This window comes from Otolemur garnettii, unplaced genomic scaffold (genome assembly GCF_000181295.1).
Source record: "Otolemur garnettii isolate 467f Iridium unplaced genomic scaffold, OtoGar3 scaffold00086, whole genome shotgun sequence".
Lineage (NCBI taxonomy): Eukaryota > Metazoa > Chordata > Mammalia > Primates > Galagidae > Otolemur > Otolemur garnettii.
Genome location: NW_003852481.1, coordinates 3,801,416 through 3,823,530, shown reverse-complemented (window position 1 = coordinate 3,823,530; position 22,115 = coordinate 3,801,416). Strand labels below are relative to the sequence as shown.

Below are 22,115 nucleotides of genomic sequence, written 5' to 3'. Positions count from 1 at the left end.
GAAACCGGCCACCTTAGGTGTATGTGGCTGGCGCCTTAGCTGATTGAGCCACAGGTGCCGAGCCTGTGCAATAGATTTCAAAACTCATTCCTCCCATCTGTCTGAAACTCTGTCCCCTCTGACCAACAGTCTGTCATTTCCTTCCTCCCTGTCCCTCACACTCTGATAACCATCATTCTACTTCCTACTTCCTTTTTTTTGAGATAGAGTCTCACTGTCACCCCAGGTTGAGTGCTGTAGCATCATAGCTCACAGCAACCTCAAACTCTTGGGCTCAAGTGATCCTCTTGCCTCAGCCTCCCAAGTTACAGGGACTATAGGTGTGCGCTACAAGGCCTGGCTGGTTTTTTTATTTTTAGTACAGATGGGGTCTTGCTCTTGCTCAGGCTGGTCTCAAACTTCTGAGTTCAGGCAGTCTACCTGCCTCGGCCTCCCAGAGTGCTGGGATAACAGGCATGAGCCACTACACCTGGCCTACTTTCTACTTGTATGAATTTAGCTGTCCTAGTTTTCACATCTAAGTGAGATCATAGAGCATTTATCTTTCTCTGCCTTGCATATTTAAATGAGTATGATGTGCTCTGGTTAATCCATGTTGTCAGAAGTAACAGCTTCTCTTCTTTTTTGGTCGGGGCTGGGTTTGAACCCGCCACCTCCAGTATATGGGGCCAGCGCCCTATTCCTTTGAGCCACAGGCACCACCCTATCATAAGAACATTTGCACTAGACTGTTTATTGCAGCTCAATTTACAATCGCCAAAATGTGGAAACAGCCTTAAATGCTCACCAACCCAGGAAAGGATTAACAAGCTGTGGTGTATATATACTATTCAGCTACTAAAAAAGATGGAGACTTTACATCTTTTATATTAATGGGATGAAGGTGGAACACATTCTTCTTAGTAAAGCATCACAAGAATGAAGAAGCAAGAATCCAATGTACTCAATTCTGATATGAAGGCAGTATATGAGCTAATACAAGGGGTGGGTAGGGGAATGAGCAAGTGGGGAGAGGGGAGGAGAGAGGGGGATGGGGGGTCATGGTGTATGGCACACCTATTAGGGGTGGGACACAATTATAAGAGGGACTTTATCTAACAAATGCAATTAGTATACCCTAATTTTTTGTACCATCAATCAATCCCAAACAAAAAGAATTTTTAAAAAAATTAGAAAAATTCAGTAATCTAAAGGTAAATACCAGAAGAAATAATAGTTTATAATTGCCTCTTGGGAGTAGATCTGACTGGGGTGTTCTTCAACCTTTTTTTATCACCTATAGTTAAACTTCCAAAGCACATTCCAATTATGTTGATCAAAAAAAAAAAAGTTAAAAAAGAATATACTTATTGTGCTTTGAACTTCTTTTGAAAATAATTCATGATCTTTAAACATTTTTGCAGCATTGGCTTGGCATCCATAGCACAGAGGTTATGGCACCAGCCACACACAATGAGGGTGGTGGGTTCAAACTCAGCCTGGGCCAGATAAACAACAATGACAATTGCAAAAAAAGAAAAATAGCCAGGTGGCTATTATGCTGTAGTGGGCACCTGTAGTCCCAGCTACTTGGGAGGCTGAGGCAAGAGAATCGCTTAAGCCAAAGAGTTTAAGGTTGCTGTGAGCTGTGACACCACAGCACTCTACTGAGGGTGACATAGTGAGACTCTGTCTCAAAAAAAATTTTTTTTGCAGCACATCAGCAGTGAAAAATCACTGCTCTAAACCATGAAGCAATTTTCCAACAATAGTACCTAAGTGTGGTATAATATAAAATATATTTGGTCTTTGTCCCCATTTCCTGTCATAGAACCCCTAGGTTCCTGAGAATTTCATGAACAGGGTTATCCTCAGGTATTCATAACCAGCCCCTTTGATAACTCCTGAGTTTATGCTAATGAAGTTACTTAGGATGGGTTCTCTAAGTGACCTCAAAATAGGTTCAGTTATAAGAAAAGCCAAAGTGATTACAGGAGTAGAGGATTGGAACCGTCAGCCCTACCTACTGATTTTTGGGAACGGGAAGGGAGACACAGGCTGTAGATTTTGGCAATCAAACTCTATAAAATCTCCTGAATGTGATTTGATGAGTTTCTAATTGCTGAACCATATAAATTGTCAGAGAGTCGTGTACCCACCAGATAGGGCATGGATGCTCCATACCACCCCATCCCATACCTCACCCTATCCATCTCCTGATCTGGTGTTCACCTGCATCCTTTACAGTATCCTTTATAGTAAACCAGTGTCTCCCTGGGTTCTGTGAGCTGCACTAACAAGTTAATTGGGGAAGTCAAAGGAACCACAGTTTGTAGCCAATATGTAAGATGTACAAGTGGCCTAGACTTCTGGTTGGCATCTGAAGTAGGGCACTCTTGTGGGACTAAGCCTTCCACCTTTGGGATCTGACACTATCTCCAGGTAAACAGCATCAGAATTGAACTAAATTACAAGAATTTATTGCATAATTAATTGTGCAGTTGGTGTGTGAAAAAATGCCCCCTCAATCTATATACACACACGCACATCTGGTCCTAGAAATGGTGCTGTTGAGTATGTTAAGAGTAGATTGGAAAGGAAAAGTGTTTTCCTTGCAGAATAAAATAACATAAAAGCATTACATAGCAGAAAAGGCCTTGGCTCAGCAGTCATAATCCTGGCACTAATCATCGTTCTGACACTGCCTAGCTTATGAACTCCAGGCAAGGAACTTAATTCACCAAACCTGTCTCTTTATTAAATTTGGGAGTAAAAGCACTTAACTCAGAAGATGGTCTAGAAGATTAAATGAGAAAATGTGAAACACACTCAGTGCTATGCCAGTCACATGTCACCGTATTAACAAATACTGTTTTCAATTTTGCCCTGAATGTTCAGCAGAAACCACTGGTGAAAAAAAGTCATTTACTTAACTGTTTTGTGAGTGTCATTATTAGCTTAAAGATACATACTGTATGCTAATCTCCCTTTCCTGAACTCACACAAAGAATCTGCGGCCTTCACTAATTAAAGTAAGCAGCATCTCACAAGCATCTCTGTGCTGTCTCTGAACTGTCTGACCTGTGAAGTCATCTCCCCTCCCGCTCTGTGCTCTCTGTCTCCTTACTCTCTAAACCATTACACATGTGCCAATACGAGGAAACTGTCAAAGGATACAAAACCTTCCCCAGTTACACTTACTGTCTTATAACTGTGTCCATCCAAGAAGAATTCGCTTCAGGAACTTTTAAACATGCCAAAGCGGAAGCTTTTATGATGAAATCATTGACAGAAATTTTGCTTTTCCCTTCTAACATCTGTGAAGACAAGAAAACACTGTAATTCCTTAAATTCTCTTGCCAAAGAGTGAAACTGAGAAAAGGAAGGGTGAGAGAATATGCAAATGCCCTGAGGTGGAAAGAATAAAATGAAACAAAAATAGTGGGTTTTTTTCAACTTTTTTATTTTTCCTGTTAAGGAGGCCGGGTGAGGTTTGAACCTGGGGCCCCTGGAGTGCAGGGCTGGTACTCTAACCACTGAACTATGGTACCTAGCCCTCTTTAATCATTTTTAACTTAGGTTTTTACAGCTGTTTTCTGCTAAGGGCAGCTTTAGCTGTATCCTGTTATAGTAAATATATTATGCCATAATTTTTATTTATCTCAACAAAACCAAAAGTTAGTTCTTTGAAGCATAAACCAAAAGACAACCATAGTGACAAATGTTTAGTTAGGCTGATCAGGGAAAAGGAAAGAAGATTCAAATTCCTAAACCAGGAGTAAAATAGGAGATATTACTATCTACCTTACAGAAAGAAAAAAAATTATAGAGAATACTATAAACAACCATATGCCAACAACTTAGCCCAGATGCAACAGACAAATTCTTAGAAAGATACAAACTATCAAAACTGAACCAGGAGAAACAAAACTCTGAACTGACCAATAATGTGTAAAAAGATTGAACTGGTATTTTATTTTATTATCTATTCTATTCTATTCTAATTTTTTGTTTGTTTGTTTTGTTTTTTTGAGACAGAGCCTCAAGCTATCCCCCTGGGTAGAGTGCCATGACATCACGCTCACAGCAACCTCCAACTCCTGGACTCAAGCAAGTCTCCTGCCTCCGCCTCCCAAGTAGCTGGGACCACAGGCACCCGCCACAATGCCCGGCTATTTTTTGGTTGCAGCCGTCATTGTTGTTTGGCGGGCCCGGGCTGGATTCAAACCTACCACCTTAGGTGTATGTGGCTGGTGCCTTAGCCACTTGAGCCACAGGTGCCGGCCCTCTATTCTAATTTTTTGAGACAGAGTCTCACTCTGTCACCATGGGTAGAGTGCTATAGAATCACCATAGCTCACAGCAACTTCAAACTGTTGAGCTCAAGCAATCTCCTCGCCTCAGCCTCCTGAGTAGCTGAAACTACAGGCATCCACCACAATGCCTGGCTAGTTTTTCTGTTTTTGGTTGAGAAGGGGTCTCACTCTTGCTCAGGTTCATCTCAAATCCCTGAGCTCAGGCAATCTACCCATCTTGGCCTCTGAAAATTCTAAGATTATAGGCATGAGCCACCCAGCTGGCTGAACTGGCAATTTTATAACTACCTACGTAGAAAACCTCAGACACAAGGGCTTAACTGGTGAACTGTACCAAAGATTTAACGAATTAATTAATTAATTAATTCTTCACAAATTATGTCAAAGAACAGAAGAGCAAGAAATACTTCCCCACACATTCTATAAGGTCAGTATTGATACCCAAACCAGACCATTTTATACACACACAAAAAAATACCACAGTACACAGGCTGGGTGTGGTGGCTCACACCTATAAACTCAGCACTTTGGGAGGCTGGGTTGGAAGGATCATTTGAGGCCAAGAGTTCAAAACCAGCCTGGACAACACAGCAAGAACCTGTCTTTATGAAAAATGCATCATTTGGGTCTAGTGCTGGGTGCCTGTAGTACCAGCTACTCAGGAAGCTGAGGCAGGAGGATCACTTAAGGTTGCAGTGAGCTGTACTCCAGCCTGTACAACAGAGACACTATCTCAAAAAAAACAAAAAAAGAAAAGAAAAGAAACTGAAACGACACAATATTTCTTACGGGATGGGCCTGGAATTGTTATTTATTTATTTATTTATCTATCTATTTTGAGACAGAGTCTTATTATGTCACCTTTGGTAGAGTGACGAGGCAACCTCCAACTCCTGGGCTCAAGAGATTCTCTTGCCTCAGCTTCCCTAGTAACTGGGACTACAGATGCCTGCTACAATGCCTAGCTATTTTTTTGTTTGTTTGTTTAGCAAGCCTGGGCCGAGTCTGAACCACCAGCCCTGGAGCATGTGGCTGACATGCCATTGAGCTACAAGTGCCCAGCTTGTTTACATTTTTTTGAAGACAGAGTCTCACTCTGTCAGTCTATGATTGAGTGCTATAGCATCACCATAGCTCACAGCAACCTCAAACTCTTGGGCCTAAGCAATCATCTTGCCTGAGCTTTCTGAGTAGCTGAGACTATACACACCTACCACAAAACCACTAAAAATATTTCTATTTTTAGTAAAGACAGGATCTTGGTCTTGCTCAAGCTGGTTTCAAACTCCTGAGCTCAAGCAATCTGCCCACCTCGGCCTCCCAGAGTGCTAAAATTATAGGTGTGAGCTATCATGCCCAGCCCACAATATCTCTTATGAATACAGACATAAATATTCTTCAACCAAATACTAGCAAGAAAAAAAATTAAGCAGGGCAGTGCCTGTGGCTCAGTTAATAGGGTGCCGGGCCCATATACCGAGGGTAGCAGGTTCAAACCCAGCCCCGGCCAAACTGCAACAAAAAATAGCCGGGCGTTGTGGCAGGCACCTGTACTCCCAGCTACTCAATAGGCTGAGACAGAGAACTGCCTAAGCCCAGGAGCTGGAGGTTGTCCTGTGAGCTGTGTGACGTTGCCATGGCACTCTACCAAGGGCGATAAACTGAGACTCTGTCTCTTAAAAAAAAAAAAAAAGAAATTGAGCAGTATATAACAAGGATTATTCACCAGGAGCAAATGGAATCCCATGAATGCAAGATTCATTTAACACATAAAATCAATTAATGTAATAATGTCCTAATAGAATACAGTTCAAAAACACCTGACCATCTCAACAGACACAGAAAAAGCATTTGACAAAATTCAATACCACTATTCGTAATAAAAACACTCCACAAACTAGGAATAGGCGGGCACTTCCTCAACCTGATAATAAAATAGGTCTACAGAAACCTACAGCCATTGTTACACTAAATGGTCATAAACTCACTCCCCCTGCTATCAAGAACAAGACAGGGATGACCATTCTTGCCAGTTCCTACTCAACACTACACTGAAGGTGCTAGGCCAGAACAATTAAACAAGGCATACAGTTCAAAAAAAAAGTAAAATTATTGATTTTACTGTTTATTAAAAAATCCTAAACATATACAAACTATTAAACCTAATAAATAAGTTCAATAAGGATGCAGGATATAAAGTCAATATAGAAAAATCAATTGTTTTCTTAATTTAAAATTAATAATTAAGATTTGTTTTAATTGATTCTAAAATTAATTATTCAGTTACAGATAGAATTCCCTCTTCTACTCTTTCCTCTCTTTTCAATACTTCACTTGACTGATCTCAAAATAAATAAATAAATAAATAACTAGGCAAGTCCAGTAGTTTTGGAAAGCGGGGAAAGAGCAAAACAAGGAGTTTGATCTGTACCTGACTGTGAACAATCAACTGAGATAACTCACTACCTTGGACCAGCCTCAACTAGTCCTAAAAAAAAACAAAACAAAACTGTGTTCCTACATAGTAACAATGAACAATCTGAAAATAAAATTTAGAAAACAGGCCAGGAATGGTTGCTCATGCCTGTAATGGTGGGCTGAGGCTGACGATAGCTTGAAGTCAGGAGTTCAAGACTAACCTGAGCAAGAGCTAGATCCTGTCTCTACAAACTAGCTCGATGTTGTAGGGGGCCTGTAGGCCTAGTTACTTGGGAGGCTGAGGCAAGAGGATCACTTGCGCCAAAGAGTTTGAGGTTGCTGTGAGCTAAAACGCCAAGACACTCTACCAAGGGTGTCAAAGACTTTGTCTCAAAAAAAAAAAAAAAACAAACTTAGAAAACAATTCTATTTATAATAACATCAAAAAGAATAAACTAGGAATAAATTTAACAGAAGAAGTGTAAAATTTACACTCTAAACTAAAAATTGTTGAAAGAAACTGAAGAGGACTAACTAAATGCAGGGACACTCATGTTCATGAGTGGGAAACTAAAATTTGCTAGGATGATAATACTCTCCAAATTGATCTGCACATTCAATGCAAAATCTCAACTCGTTTCACTGCAGAAAATTACAAGCTAATTCTAAAATTCATTTAGAATTGCTAGGGACTCAGACAAAACAATCTTGAGAAAGAATCACATTGTCTGATTTTAATGTTTTGGGGGTTTTGGTTTTTTTTAGACTGAGTCTTTTGCCCTGTGCCATGGCATCATCATAACCCACAGCAGCCTCAAACTCTTGGGCTCAAGCTATCCTCCTCCTTCAGCCTCCAGAGTAGCTGGAACTTATAGGCACTCACCATGATGCCTGAGTAGTTTTTTCTATTTTTTAGTAGAAACAGGGTCTCATTCTTGCTCAGGCTGGTCTCAAACTCCTGAGCTCAAGCAATCCACCCACCTCAGCCTCCCAGAGTGCTAAGATTATGGTGTAAGCCACAGTGCTTAGCCACATTTTCTGATTGTAAAACATACTACAGAGTAGTCAGGCACAGTGGGAGGCTGAAGCAGGAGGATCACTTGAGTCCAGGAGTTCAAGCCTGCAGTGAGCTATGATGGCACCACTGCACTCCAGCCTGGGTAACAGAGTGAGCCTTGCCTCCAAGAAAAAAAAAAGAAAGAAACGTATGTACAACAATAAAAATATAAATAACCCAATGAAAAACTAATAAGGGATCTAATATAGACATTTCTGCATTTACTTTCCATCACCAACTAGCATACTGTAACAAAATACATGGGAAATGTAAATGTTTAATGGGGCACGAGAAATATTTTAATGTAGAGAGTTGGAATTTTCAGATGTTTTACCTTATTAAGTTCTTTCCGTACCAACAAAACTTCCCCCATATTTACATCAATAGAAAGGTAATAATGAGGTATGGTTTGCTTTGATTGCATTAATCGCTGTGCAATAACCTGAAAACAAAGAGATCAAAAGTCAGTTATTTTAAGACCTACCCAATTCAGGACTACATCTCTTCACCTCCCTCTCTGGTCATGCTTAGCTCAAGCATTATTAGAATCAAAAGCTGGAGGACTGCATCACAATTTAGCACTTTCTGGTAGATTTAATCAGAACAATGTCATTTATTTCAAGTATTCAGTCAGCCAAACCAAACTTTCCTTAAACTAATCACCTAATGTTTCTAACTAAAAAAACCTTCATTAGTGTTTTAAATTATGGCTGCAATTAAAAAACCAGAGTGACGATATAGCTAATAGCTTTGGTTTCCGATTATAGTAATACTCTTACTCGACGAATGTTGCTGATTGGGACGTCTGTGAAGACACCTGTAGGAACTGGAGCCACTCCTGGACCCGGGGGAGGTACAGCAGCTGCTGGGGCCTACAGAGGGAAAGAAAAGGCTTCTAGTAACTGGGGCTAAACCTTCGGGTTAGCATTTGGAAAAGGCTGTCAATAGCTCTTTTATAAACAGCAAAGTAAAAACAACTAAGTTTCATAGATGAAAATCTATTCCTATCCCCAGGGAGCAAAAAGAGCTTGAATGTAGACTGCTTAGAAGGTTTTCAATTTTGAAAGGTTTTCAATTCTGAAATTATGTTTCAAGTGTTACCTTTCTTTATACCAAAGTACATTCATTGACTAGTTATGTCAAAATAATTTTGTTTTTGCAAAATTATCTTCGAGAAAAGCAATCAAAGCATCCTTAAATTGAAAGGATTAAGAAACAAATACAACAAACTAATACATCATCCTAAATCATGGTCAGAAAAAAAAGGACAATCTCTTTTATTTCAAAGCAAACATCTGAATAACTAAATCATTTCCTTATAATTAGCTGAATACTTCAGCTTAAATAATCAAGCAAAAGTTAGATATATAAAAAATCTCTATGTGGACTAATCAGTCACACTAACCCTCATCAACCAACTTATAAACATGCTTTTTACAGTTGGCTCTCTATATCCATGAGTTCTGCACCCACAGTTTCAATCAACTACAGATAGAAAATATTAGGGGGGAAACTGGGTGCATTTGTACTGAACAAATAGACTTTTCCTCCTTATTGTGATTCTCTTAACAGTGTAACAGAACAACCATATAACATTTATACTGTATTATATACTTATTCCAAAAAATCTAGAGATGATTCAAAATATTCATGAGGATGTGCATAAGTTATATGCAATTACGACACCATTTTATCTAAAGGACTTCATGGATTTTGGTTTCTGAGGGAAGTCCTAGAACCAATCCGCCACAGAGAACAAGGGATGACTGTATTGTTAAACTGCTAAAATTAGAAAAACATACTGCCGGTTAAGCTATTTTCATTCATAATAGTGTTAGGAAGTGGTCTAACCAGCTGGATAAACCACTGTGCAGGTAAACTGCCAAAAAGTAGTAAGCACCAAACAGAACATACTGGAGCAGCTTTGGCAGGCACAAAAGAGTCAATGTCCTTCTTGGTAATTCTACCATCTGGTCCTGTCCCTGGAAAGATACATAAATATCATACACATGACATCAAACCAGTGGTTCCCGAGGAGGTCAACACTGTGACCCCACAGGGTAAGTCCCTAGAAGTTCACTACCAGAAGCACTCGGAAGGGATCACAACAATCACCCAGAACCTTAAGGTGCCGAGAATACCAGCGTTTGTCAACTGTTAATTTTAATCCACACTTGCATGATCAGAAATGGGTCTTTTCTTTTTAACTATAGCAAACATTCTTTTATCTATTTCTCTTTTGGAGTTTTACCTAATTAAGTTGTACTTTTTTCCATCTTCTTTACCGTTAAATTGAGAAATACTGGAATCAAGATAATGCTGAGCAGTTTATACATCCAAAAGGGATACTAGCTGCTGTCTCCTGGTTAGCTCAAAGGAAAAAACAAACAAACAACAACAACAACAAAACAAAAACCCTTTTTGAACCATGAAACAGACCTCATTTAGGTTTGGGTTCTGAATTCACTTGACCATAAAGAATTCCCTTTATACAATGTCAACAGATTAGATGACAACTGCGTTGGACAAATTGAGGAAGTCAATTTTTTTACCCCAAAGAGGATGAGTAACTTTTCTTTTTAAATTTCAGAATATTACAGTGCTACACACATGAATTGTTTTGCACAATTTAAGTAAAAGTTATAAGTGTGCCCGTCAGTGTGCACTGTACCCATTAGGTGGGAATTCACCCCTCCTCTTATGCCCCCTCCCACCTGACTGCTTTCCCTTGAGTTTTACTAACAAACATAGTTTTACTACATGGGTGTTGGTCAACTAGTTCCAATGAATGACTTAATTGCAATTATCTCATCTTTAAAATCATTCACAGTTTTCTCACAGGCTCTATACTGGCCTGTGTTAGAGATGAAGGAACAGTTGCAATGCCACACCTAAGATCTTCAAAGTTCTGGAAATGGGTTTAAATTCCCTTTTACTCAATTTCCTCCTTCCTTTCTTTTTTTTTTTTTCTATCCTCCTTCCTTTCATCTACAAGTCTTGAGCTTAATGTTAGACCCAAACAGATAACCCTGACCTTTAGTTCTAAAGAGATTCAGAATTTAGTTATTAGAATATCTTTTATAAAGCCAGGCACAGTTGCTCACACCTGTAATACGCACTCTAGGAGACCGAGCTGGGTGGACTGCCTGAACTCACAGGTTCAAGACCACCCTGAGCAACAGTGAGACCTCATCTCTAAAAGTAGCTGGGTGTTGTGGTCACAACCTATAGCTCAGCAGCTAGAGCACCAGCCACATACACCAGAGCTGGTGGGTTTAAACCCAGCCCAGGCCTGCCAAGCAACAATGACAACTACAACCAGAAAATAGCCGGGCGTTGTATAGATGCCTATAGTCTCAGCTACTTGGGAGCTGAGGCAAGACAATCTCTTTAGCCCAAGAGTTTGAGTTTGCTGTGAGCTGTGATACCACAGCACTCTACCAAGGGCAACAGAGTAAGACTCTGCGTCAAAAAAAAAAAAAAAAAAAAAAGCCTTTTACACTGGCCCACTTCTAGAAAAAAATTTGGTCAAACAGATTCATCTTTCCTCAAGGCAGACTTCAAAAAGCACTCTATGTACCTTCTTCCATTATTTAAACCAAGTTCGCTAGGATTGTATCTATCCTCCCCAGGAGCTCTAGAACAGAGGTGGCAGTACTATTAAGATTACCCTCCTTTATAAAAAGACAGAAACCACAACCTCCCCTTACAACTAAGGTTGATCTACACACAGCAGCCCCTCCAAAGGAGGAAACCTGCAGCACCACCTGTCTTACTCTCAGCTTCAGCCACCCACAAGGATTTCCTTTTAGGAATTACTTGAAACCTTTTAAACCCTTTGCCTAGCTCCCTAGGAGGCCACAACAGAGCATCATAAAGCAATATAACCTATTCCTCTTCACTGTGTCTCATCTACCAACCCATTACTGTTTCTATTTATTCAGATTAATTTGCATCCAACTCACTGTCTACATAACTAGACTTCTAAGTTCTTTCACCTGCTCAGCTACAATATTTCTCTCCCACCTACAAGAGCTTCTAAGGTCAAATCCTAGATCTTACAATCACTACAGCTTACAGATTTCTGAAAACATGAATTCAAGCAACCGTCTCTGACTATCATCACTACAGTATAATATAAAATACATTTGGTCTTTGTTGCATGTTCTTGACATGGAGCTCCTGAAACCCTTAGAATTTCCTCAGTGATAACCTTTTTCGTTATTATTGTTTTCAAACAGTCTTACCCTGTTGTCTGGGCTAGAGTGCCACAGTCTCAGTCTAGCTCACAGCAACCTCAAACTCCTAAGATCAAACAATCCTCCTGCCTCAGGCTTCTGAGTAGCTGGAACTACAGGTGCATACCACCATGCCTGGCTAATTTTTCTATTTTTAGTAGAGATGAGGTCTCACTCTTGCTCAGGCTGGTTTCAAACTCCTGAGTGCAAGAGATGCTCCTCCCTCGATCTACCAGAGTGCTAGAATTACAGTGTGAGCTAGAATTACAGTGTGACCACCCCCAGCAAGAATATACTTTGTTATTCACAACAAACTCCTTTCTACCACAGCAAAATTTTTTTCTAATTATTATTTTTTTTAAGAGACAGGGTCTCACTCTTGAGAGTGAGTTGCCTAGACCAGAGTAGTGCCATCATACTTCACTGTAACCTTGAACTCATGGGCTCAAGTGATTCTCCTGCCTCAGCCTCCTGAATAGCTAGGACTGCAGGCATGCCTAGGTATTTTTTTTTTTAACACATGGGGTCTCACTATGTTGCCCAGACTGGTCTCAAACTCCTGAGCTCAAGCAATCCTCCCACCTTGGCCTCCCAGATCACTGGGATTACAAGCATGAGCCACTGTACCTGGCCAGCCCTGAATTTATACTAATGAGGTACATCAAGGTGGGTTGCCTAGACAGCTTCAGGATATGGGGTCAGCAGAAAAACAAACAATTAAAAGGGTACGAACTTTCATATCACCCCAACTTCATGTTTCATTTTGCTTTGCATATTACTACATTCAGTCCACCTAGCACTAAGAGAGATTTCTTATTATGCAATCAAGTCCTATAACCCAACTTTGATGAATAAGCATATATACTTTCACCAAAAATTAAGTGTTTCCTGTTGAACAATGGAAAATGAAAAAAGGTATCTAAGTTGTACTGGCAGAACCTAGGCAGACTAAATAAAACACAGTAAGTTTCCTTACTCCCTTTTGGCAACAAGGGAGATATTGCCCTCCCTTCAGATAAAATTACTAACCCTTTCCCGGACTATACCAGTTAAGGTAACTATATATAGTTGCACTAGCTGGTCTTAAGGAGGATATTCACTTAGATTTTAACTTTATAACCCCATCCAAGAAATAAATTTACCTTTCACTTGTGTAAGGTCAATTCCTTTCTCTGCTGCCAACTTCTTTGCAAGAGGGCTAACAAATACCCTTCCCTTTGGTCCAGCAGGAGTAGCTGGGCAGGGGGCTGAAGGAGCAGGGGCTAAAGGTTGGGGAGTTGGAGGAACAGCAGCCACCTTTCGAAAAAAATTATAAATTATTAACCCACCACTTCAAAGACAGTTCTGAAAGACTGTGATAACATTTTATTCAGAAATTAAAGCTTAAGAAATTAAATATTTTCATCTTTTTTCCCGTTTAACCAACACGACAATATGAATAACTAGAACAATAATTCATGTCAAACAACAAAGTTGTCTTACTCCATGATAACACATAGAAAACAGGAATTTAATACTTCTGACCAGTGTATTAAAGTCCTTAAAGACTTTCTTCACTATAATCTCTTGCTACCTGTTTATTCTCATTCTCTTATATCACCAACATGTTTTTTGTTTTTACTTAATGAAATTTCAAAATTCAAAATTATGCTGTAAGGTCCCACATTGCAAAGTATCTGAGGAAATAAACCAACACTCTACGTGCTGGTTCTCCATGAATATACAATAGTCAGATATCAAATTTTCTCTGATAAACATGTACCTAGTTTAAACTCACATAATTTTAGCATCTGTAGAGCTTAATATGTTACCTGTGCTTAAGAGTTAATACAAGTTCATGTAGGTAGTGTATAGTAGTAGATAGTATATAGTACAAAGTATATGGTGATATACTAAATTCTATGCAAAACAAATTATGTTACGATTCCGATTTTATATATATATATATGCTTGACCTACTATAATATGTAAATACCAATGGGATTAAAAGTGATTATACAGTAAATTCAATAAAAAATGGAGAATGAAGCTTTACCTTTGATAAGCATGATATCTATACCTAAAGCAGAAAGAGAATATGTCACCTCAGCTGTCTTCTCAGCAGGACTCAAGACAGCTGGTGGAGGGGGAAAGCCACAAGTACCAAACTGCCCATCATTAGCTAAATGCTGTAGTGCAACACATCCTACAGGTCTGCCCAAATGTTAACGGACTGTCTCCTTAGTGATTCATGCAACCTTGGGGGTGGAAGGAACTTAAGATACCTAATCAAAACTCCTTAATTTAGAGATGAACAAGATAAGTGTTTCCTCAGTTCCAGAAGAATACTTACTGGGGGTGGGGTTGGTGGTGGTACTTGTGGTTTTAAATCTGTTACTTCCGTTGGCCTATAGTCAGCGAATGCTGCTATATCTGCCTCTTTTTCTACAATGATACAAAGTGGAGTTCCTAGAGGGACATCTCTTGTGCCTTCAGGAACCAAGATTTTTGCAAGATAACCTTCTTCCTGTACTTCAAAACCTTAAAAGGAAAGAAAAAATATTATGGGACTTAAAAGACTTCACTATCCCTCAAAGCCACAGCACAGTTTAAATAAAAGGCTTTGGCTCGGCGCCTGTGGCTCAAGTGGCTAAGGCGCCGGCCACATACACCTAAGGTAGCGGGTTCAAATCCAGCCTGGACCCACCAAACAACAAAGACGGCTGCAACCAAAAAATAGCCGGGCGTTGTGGTCCCAGCTACTTGGGAGGCTGAGGCAGGAGACTCGCTTGAGCCCAGGAGTTGGAGGTTGCTGTGAGCTGTGATGCCACAGCATTCTACCCAGGGGGATAGCTTGAAGCTCTGTCTCAATAAATAAATAAATAAATAAAATAAAAGGCTTTTTCTTTTTTCTTTTTTTTTGAGACACAGAGTCTCACCATGTCACCCTCAGTAGAGTACCATAGCGTCAGAGCTCACAGCAACCTTAAACTCTTGGGCTTAAGTGATTCTCTTGCCTCAGTCTCCCAAGTAGCTGGGACTACAGGCACCCACCACAATGCCTGGCTATTTTTTTGTTGTTAGTTGTCATTGCTGTTTTAGCAGGCTTGGGCCAGGTTTGACCCAGCAGCCCCAGTGTATATGGTCAGCGCTATACCACTATGCTACAGGCACAGAGCCAATAAAAGACTTTTCCTTGTTCAAGCTTTTTTTGCAAGTTATTTAACTTTTCTGGCTCAGTTTCCTGACCTATGAAACAGAAATTATAGTACCAACTTCATAAGACAGTTACAAATTTAAACAGACTTTTTTCAAATATATATATATATATATATGTGTGTGTGTGTATATATATATATATATTTTTTTTTTTTTTTTTGAGACAGAGTCTCACTTTGTCACCATTGGTAGAGTGCCATAGCGTCATAGCTCACAGCAACCTCCAACTCTTGGGCTTAAGCAATTCTCCTACCTCAGCCTCCCAAGTAGCTGGGACTACAGGTGCCCACCACAACACCCAGCTATTTTCTGGTTGTAGTTGTCATTGTTGCTTAGCAGGGCTGGGCTCAATTCAGCTGTATATGGCTAGTGCCCTAGCTGCTGTGCTACAGGTGCCAAGCCGACATTTTTTAAATATGCAGAAACAGTACTTGGTAAATACTAAATATCTGTTAAATAAAACTATGAAAGATCACTGCAGTTAATTATGAAAATTGTTATTAAAAATAGCTCCATGGGCAGCTCCTGTGCAGACTCATAGATGCCAAGATGGTGTCAGCTGTACTTCTAAAGATGAGAACCACATGGATGTCAAATTATGGGAGCTCCCAAGCCAGATAGTGATATCAGATTTCAGCCCTAAAAGCATCTTTGGGGATTTTCAAAGAGGTTATACTTGATACCATATCAAATATTTCAATGTAAAGAAATACAGCATTACTGGGTTTTCTATGGTATTGACGACTTTCATTTTATTCAGCTACTGCTTTTCTTGCAAGGAACTCATTCAGGTTGCAAAAGTAAAACTAAAACAAAGAAAAGGCCATTGCAGGTGGTGCCTGTAGCTCAAGCGGCTGAAGTACCAGCCACATGCACCAGAGCTAGTGGGTTGGAATCCAGCCCAGGTCAACCACACAACAACAACTAGAACCAAAAACATAGCCAGGCATTGTGGCGGGGGCCTGTAGTCCCAGCTACTGGGGAGGCTGAGGCAAGAGAATCGCTTAAGCCCAGGAGTTTGAGGTTGCTGTGAGCCACTGTGACACCACAGCACTCTACCCAGGGCAGTAACTTGAGGCTCCGTCTCAAAAAAGAAAAAAGAAAAGGCCACTGGAATAGACAAGTTTTGTTCACTAGACATTGGCTTTCTGTGATATTGTGCCTTTCTTTGATAAAAACATCTTTGATGAATCCTTCCATTTCTCAACTAATACCCAATAAAATATGTATTTAAAAGGAAAAGGCTCCTGGGCCACAATAGATTTTAAAGAGTTTAACCAAGGTAATGTTACTATCTCTCCTAACTAGCCTCTAGAATATCAACATCTATAGTGACATTAGTACTCAATGTAAAACACAGAAACAGACCTATTATTTCCAAAGTTTCTGTTTTTTTCTTTTTAAGAAACAGAATCCTTCCTTGTAGTAAAATCTTATGAGGAAGCACAACTTGCAAAAAGATAAAGAGAAACTGCTCTGGTGGCAGGGGGTAAGAGGGACAGAGCCCTGCAGGGGCCGGCTCTTCGATTTCCCCTTTGCCCCCAATGTGCCGTCAAGGAATGACGAGGTTTGAAGAGCACAATCTGAAAACCTCCAATGCAAAGGATTCCCAGAATCACTCACTACATCTCTGGGAAACAGACAGCCATCCTTTTCATGGTGATTATGAAGCAGAGGGAAGAAATTCATAATAGTTATAAATATCTATAAATATCGCAAATATATATGATTGTTTATATATTTTCAAGCATAAAAATGAATTATAAAGAGGTTATGTGGAAATATAATATGATATGGTATTGGAATACACACACACACAAACACACAGACTGCTAAGAAATACACATTTTAAGAGATGTTATTTATGTATTACTTTTTGAAGTTGAATTGAAGATACTATTGCTGATCAAGTGTACCTAGATACACCATACATATCCATTTTATCTACAATTCATACACTTTGGGGAAATGATTGCCTTTACTTCCAACAAGATCTCATTAAAATGCATATACTTTTTTTGGCACACCCACTGTAAACATCTATCAGTCATTCTCAAACTGTGAAAACAATCTAAATCCTCGTTTCAGTTTTCCCTCAAAGTCACCTTAAATTCTTTGCTACTTTCCTGTCTTGGAGATGATTTATCCTACTTTTTCTTTCCTTCCTCTGCCCAGGTTAGACAGTGGCACTTCTGATATAACTTCTCAGTAATGTAATAAGCTGACAAAGCAAACTCTGGCTTAGAAAAATCTCAGAGAGGACATATCTTGATTTAATGAGTGCAGCATAGAATGGAAAATTTGACTATGCATGTTTTTGTTAGAAAATATTCTGTTCCAGGAAATTAATCCTAAGAATTATAAAGTTTTCATATTATCACTCACTCTTTACAGGAAAGAATGGCAATCCTCTTCCTCATTGGAAAACTCAGTGCCTCAACCATTAAGAGCTGAAGAAATCTCACCTATAGTGGCTTTGTCAGTCTCTATCTCTGCCAATAAGTCTCCTTCACTTAGCTTCTCACCCACTTTTTTTTCCCATCTCTGAACTGTGCCCATGGTCATGGTGGGGGAGAGGGCAGGAAGAAGTACCTATTGAAACAAACACATGTAGTTGATTAACACTCACAAGGCTTGAACACAGTAACACTCAGGCCGGCTTAAACAGTTTCACAGAATGACAGTTACTGTAACAATCCAAATACCCATCACGGCACAAGTTTAACAGCTCAATAGCTTCTCACAGAGTTAAATCATCCTTCCTTCAAATCTCAAGTTTTATAGTATCAACCATACTCTGACCATCCAAGTTAAAAGCAATGGATGGGTGGGAAAGATTTCTCTAAGTCAAAATTAATTCCTCAGTAAATACCTAAACACTGGCTAGGCACAGTGGCTCACACCTGTAATCCTAGTTACTTTGGGAGGTTGAGGTTGGAAGACTGCTTAAGCCTAGCAGTTCAAGATCAGCCTGAGTAACTTAATGAAGCTCTTATCTCTACAAAAAAAATTTTAAAAATTACCTACAGGCACATGCCTGTAGTCGTAACTATTTGGAAGGCTGAGGCAGGAGGATCACTTAAACCCAGGAGTTTGAGACCGTAGTGAGTTATGATGGGGCCACTGCATACTAGCCGAGGCAACCAAGCAAGACCTTGTCTTGGGCCAGGCAAGGTGGCTCATATGCCTGAAATCCCAGCACTCTCAGAGGCCGAGGTGGGAGAATCCCTTGAGCTCAGGAGTTTGAGACCAACCTGAGCAAGAGCAAGACCCCATTTTATGTAATGAAACAGATTTGCTGAACAGGACAAAATAAATGTGTGCCTAAACACCCAGGTAAAACTTCATCACAAGTGACTGTTACTAACAATCTACAGAGTAGAAGATTATTTCCAAAGTAGAAAATGATTCCTATATAAAAATGTCTACAAATAAAGTAAACTAGGAAAAGTTCTAGTCTGAATTCTTTAGGAAAAGGACAGCTGGTACAAGAAGGACTTATCTAACAATTGCAATCATTGTAACCTAATTCTTTGTATCTTTAATCTTTAATTAAAAAATAAAAAAAGGACAGCTGGTTTTTTATCCACATTCAATATCTAAAACATGAATATACACAAGGTAATTCTTAATACCTAATAAAATGATGGAATTTCTTAGAAACTGACTTAGTAGAATCAACAGTGATTACATTCATTGCTTTTGGGATTGTTCAAATGCTATTATATGTGCCTATTCTACATTTAATCTTTTTTTTTTTTTTGAGACAGAGCCTCAAGCTATCCCCCTGGGTAGAGTGCTGTGGCATCACAGCTCACAGTAACCTCCAACTCCTGGGCTCAAGCGAGTCTCCTGCCTCAGACTCCCAGGTAGCTGGGATGATAGGCGCCCGCCACAACGCCTGGCTAATTTTTGGTTGCAGCCGTCATTGTTGTTTTGGCGGGCCTGGGCTGGATTTGAACCCACCACCTAAGGTGTATGTGGCTGGTGCCTTAGCCACTTGAGCCACAAGCACCGAGCCTACATTTAATCTTTATTGTCAGTTTACTCATTTTTTTTTTTAATTTTTGAGACAAAGTCTCAAGCTGTAGCCCTGGGTAGAGTGCCATAGCATCACACCTTACAGCAACCTCAAACTCTTTGGGCTTAAGCAATTCTCTTGCCTCAGCCTCCCAAGTAGCTGGGACTACAGGTGCCCGCCACAACACCCAGCTATTTTTTGGTTGTAGTTGTCATTGTTGTTTGGCAGGCCTGGGCTGAATTCAAACCTGCCAGCTCTGGTATATGTGGCTGACACCCTAGCCACTTGAGCTACAGGTGCCGAGCCAGTTTGCTCATTTATTAATATTACTGGATTACTTCATTCACTTTTAGAAAAGAGATCACATGTCAAAGAAAAATATCAATTAGGGACTTTCATTCAACAAGCAGTACTTAGGAGCAACTATAAACTCTATTTGCACAGACAGTACATATACCTAAAAATCATCCTCAAAATCTATAACATAATGTTTTTAAATAAGAAGTGACAAGCATTATCCTGTATAGTACACTGAGGCTGACAAAGGTTTAAGAAACTATTCAAATTCACGTAGCTGGAAATAACAACTAGTATTAAAAGTTGACAATTTTCATTTTTAAAATCTCTATATACTCCCAGTGACGAGAACTAATGACATTTAAGGCCAGCTTGCAGAATGTAATAGCTATCCATGAAAAAAATGAATGAGTAATAAATCATCTAGTGCAAACACTCAAGAGGCAGAGCCTCACCTGCATATGAGTGGGATATGAGCTACCAGGAGCCTGAGCAGAAGGTGTAGGGGGAGCAGAAGCAGCAGCAGGGGTTGGTGCTGGGACCGCTTGTGGGGCAGGCACTGCTGAGGAATCCAACGTATAATTTTTAAAGGCCTCAATATCCTCAGGTCTAAGAAAGAGAAAGAATGCACACACGTAAGGGGGTTATAAAGAAGATTCAGCTTCCACAGAAGCAGTCTTCAAAAGTCTTTAACTGCTCATTCTCAACTCTAGGTCAAAATACACCACAAATTAATTACAAGGGTACTACTCACTTTGCAACTGTGATACAGATGATTGCTCCAACCGGAACATCTCTGGTACCTTCAGCAACAAGTATCTTTGCCATATAACACTCCTCCAGGCTCTCAAATCCAACTGTGGCCTTATCAGTTTCAACCTATTAAGACAAAACACAGCAGCTTGGGTTTGAACTGCCAATATGTAGTTTATTAGCTTGTATCTAGAATTATACAGTTTAGCAATCACAGGAAGTCTCTATCACAGACCTTAATGAAGGAACTATTTTTAAATTTCAGTTTCACCAGCTACTGACAACTTACCTAATCAATTTTCTTTAATATCAAGTTGTGAAAAACATCTCAAATTTCTTTTTTTTTTTTTTTTTTTGCAGTTTTTGGCCAGGACCAGGTTTGAACCTACCACCCCTGGTATGAGGGGCCGGTGCCCTACTCCTTTGAGCCACAGGCATCACCCACATATCAAATTTCTTAAGCAAAGTGGTTAACTACCCCAATCCAGAAAACTAAGGGTCAGTCAGTTTAGCAAAGATAGTCCCTCGGAATTCATCTCCATATATTTAAACTACTTACCTCTGCAATTAGATCACCCTCATTGATTTTTTCCCCCTCTTTTTTTTCCCAACGGGCTATGGTGCCTGCCTGCATTGTGGGGGACAAAGAAGGCAACGGAACCTGGAGGAGTAAAAAGAGAAAACACCACATTTTAAAAAGGGCTGCCTAGCTCTCAGTCTGGCTTAAGATTTCATTCAACTCAATTTCGTGCAAAGAGTTTACTGAGTCCCATTACACACTGGGCACTGGGGATACAAGGAGAATCCTGTCCACTAAAAGTTCCTAATTTCCAGTGACAGGCTTCCTCCTCCACAGTTCTGTGGGACTGACAAAGCATAAACTTCCGATGTTTTGCATACAGCCTTTCCAAGAAGGCTTGGAGCTCTTCTTTCAATGGAATTGATCACCAGAGGGAAGCTCAGGATCTACAGCAAAACTGAGTATTGGACAATGGGCGATGACAGACACTAGGAGGGTTTGGAGGGTCACTGAGGCCTCTGAAGTAAGATCCCTGCGGCTAAGTCTGCCCTGAAGGACAACGGGGTCCTGAAAAGGACTCTGGTTGCGGGCTCACCTTCTGATGCGGGGGGAGACTATAACAGCGGCGACTGGGCGATCCCAAAAGCTGCAGCAGTAAGTGGTTCCGCGGCGTGACCCCATAGCTGGGGCTCCAGCCACACAGTGCCCGGACCCCACCATACCCGTTGCTATTGCAACGAACTGGAGCCGGGACAGACCGTGAGGTCACGCGTGGAGCTCCAGGTCCCTCCCGCAAGGCCGTCCACCGAGCCCCAAGTCCTGTCTTCGGGGTTACATTCTGGGCCCCTCGAGCACAGACGCGCCACATACTGCCACCAAACCCTCACCACCCCCAAACCAACGCCGTCTCCGGAGTGACCTCTCCCGGAGTAGCGCAGCGTTGCCGTCAGCCACGCCGCGCAGCCGCACGTTGTCGTAAAACGGGCCCCGAGGCTTCACTTTACACCCTCCCCAGACCAGAACCGCGCGGAAAGTGGCGGCCGGGGCCCGCGGGGGCCGGGACGGCCCAGCGAAGCCAACGCCCGCGCGAGCTGGGGAGAAATAAGAGGCGGAAAAGGGTGGAAGATGGTGGCGGGTGCGGGAGGTCCTGGGAGAGGCATCCCAAAGGGTAAAAACGGGCCCGGAGGGTTGTGAAGGGCACGAGCGAAAAGGGAGGGGTCTAAAAAGGCGCTGAGATACGAGCTAATAGCGGCCCAGCGGCGAGTGGCCCGAGGGGCGTGGCCAAGCGTGGAGGAACTGGGCGGAGCGAGCGGGGGAC

The 22,115-nt window shown here is 40.8% G+C and overlaps 1 protein-coding gene across 1 annotated transcript in view; it reads right to left on the bottom strand.

The window, feature by feature from the left end:
• The window catches only part of DLAT (dihydrolipoamide S-acetyltransferase), a 41,126-nt gene extending 19,355 nt beyond the window's left edge, over positions 1 to 21,771 (bottom strand). Inside the window, exons 1-11 of the mRNA XM_003794737.2 lie at positions 21,393 to 21,771; positions 20,837 to 20,938; positions 20,279 to 20,403; positions 19,980 to 20,133; positions 17,672 to 17,798; positions 14,341 to 14,528; positions 13,151 to 13,304; positions 9,685 to 9,752; positions 8,550 to 8,642; positions 8,105 to 8,212; positions 3,181 to 3,296 (exon numbers count right to left, since the gene is read on the bottom strand). Coding sequence (XP_003794785.1) covers positions 3,181 to 3,296; positions 8,105 to 8,212; positions 8,550 to 8,642; positions 9,685 to 9,752; positions 13,151 to 13,304; positions 14,341 to 14,528; positions 17,672 to 17,798; positions 19,980 to 20,133; positions 20,279 to 20,403; positions 20,837 to 20,938; positions 21,393 to 21,665 — 1,508 coding nt within the window. The 5' untranslated portion in view covers positions 21,666 to 21,771. The remainder of the gene's footprint in view (positions 1 to 3,180; positions 3,297 to 8,104; positions 8,213 to 8,549; positions 8,643 to 9,684; positions 9,753 to 13,150; positions 13,305 to 14,340; positions 14,529 to 17,671; positions 17,799 to 19,979; positions 20,134 to 20,278; positions 20,404 to 20,836; positions 20,939 to 21,392) is intronic.
• Between the last annotated feature and the right edge of the window lie 344 nt (positions 21,772 to 22,115).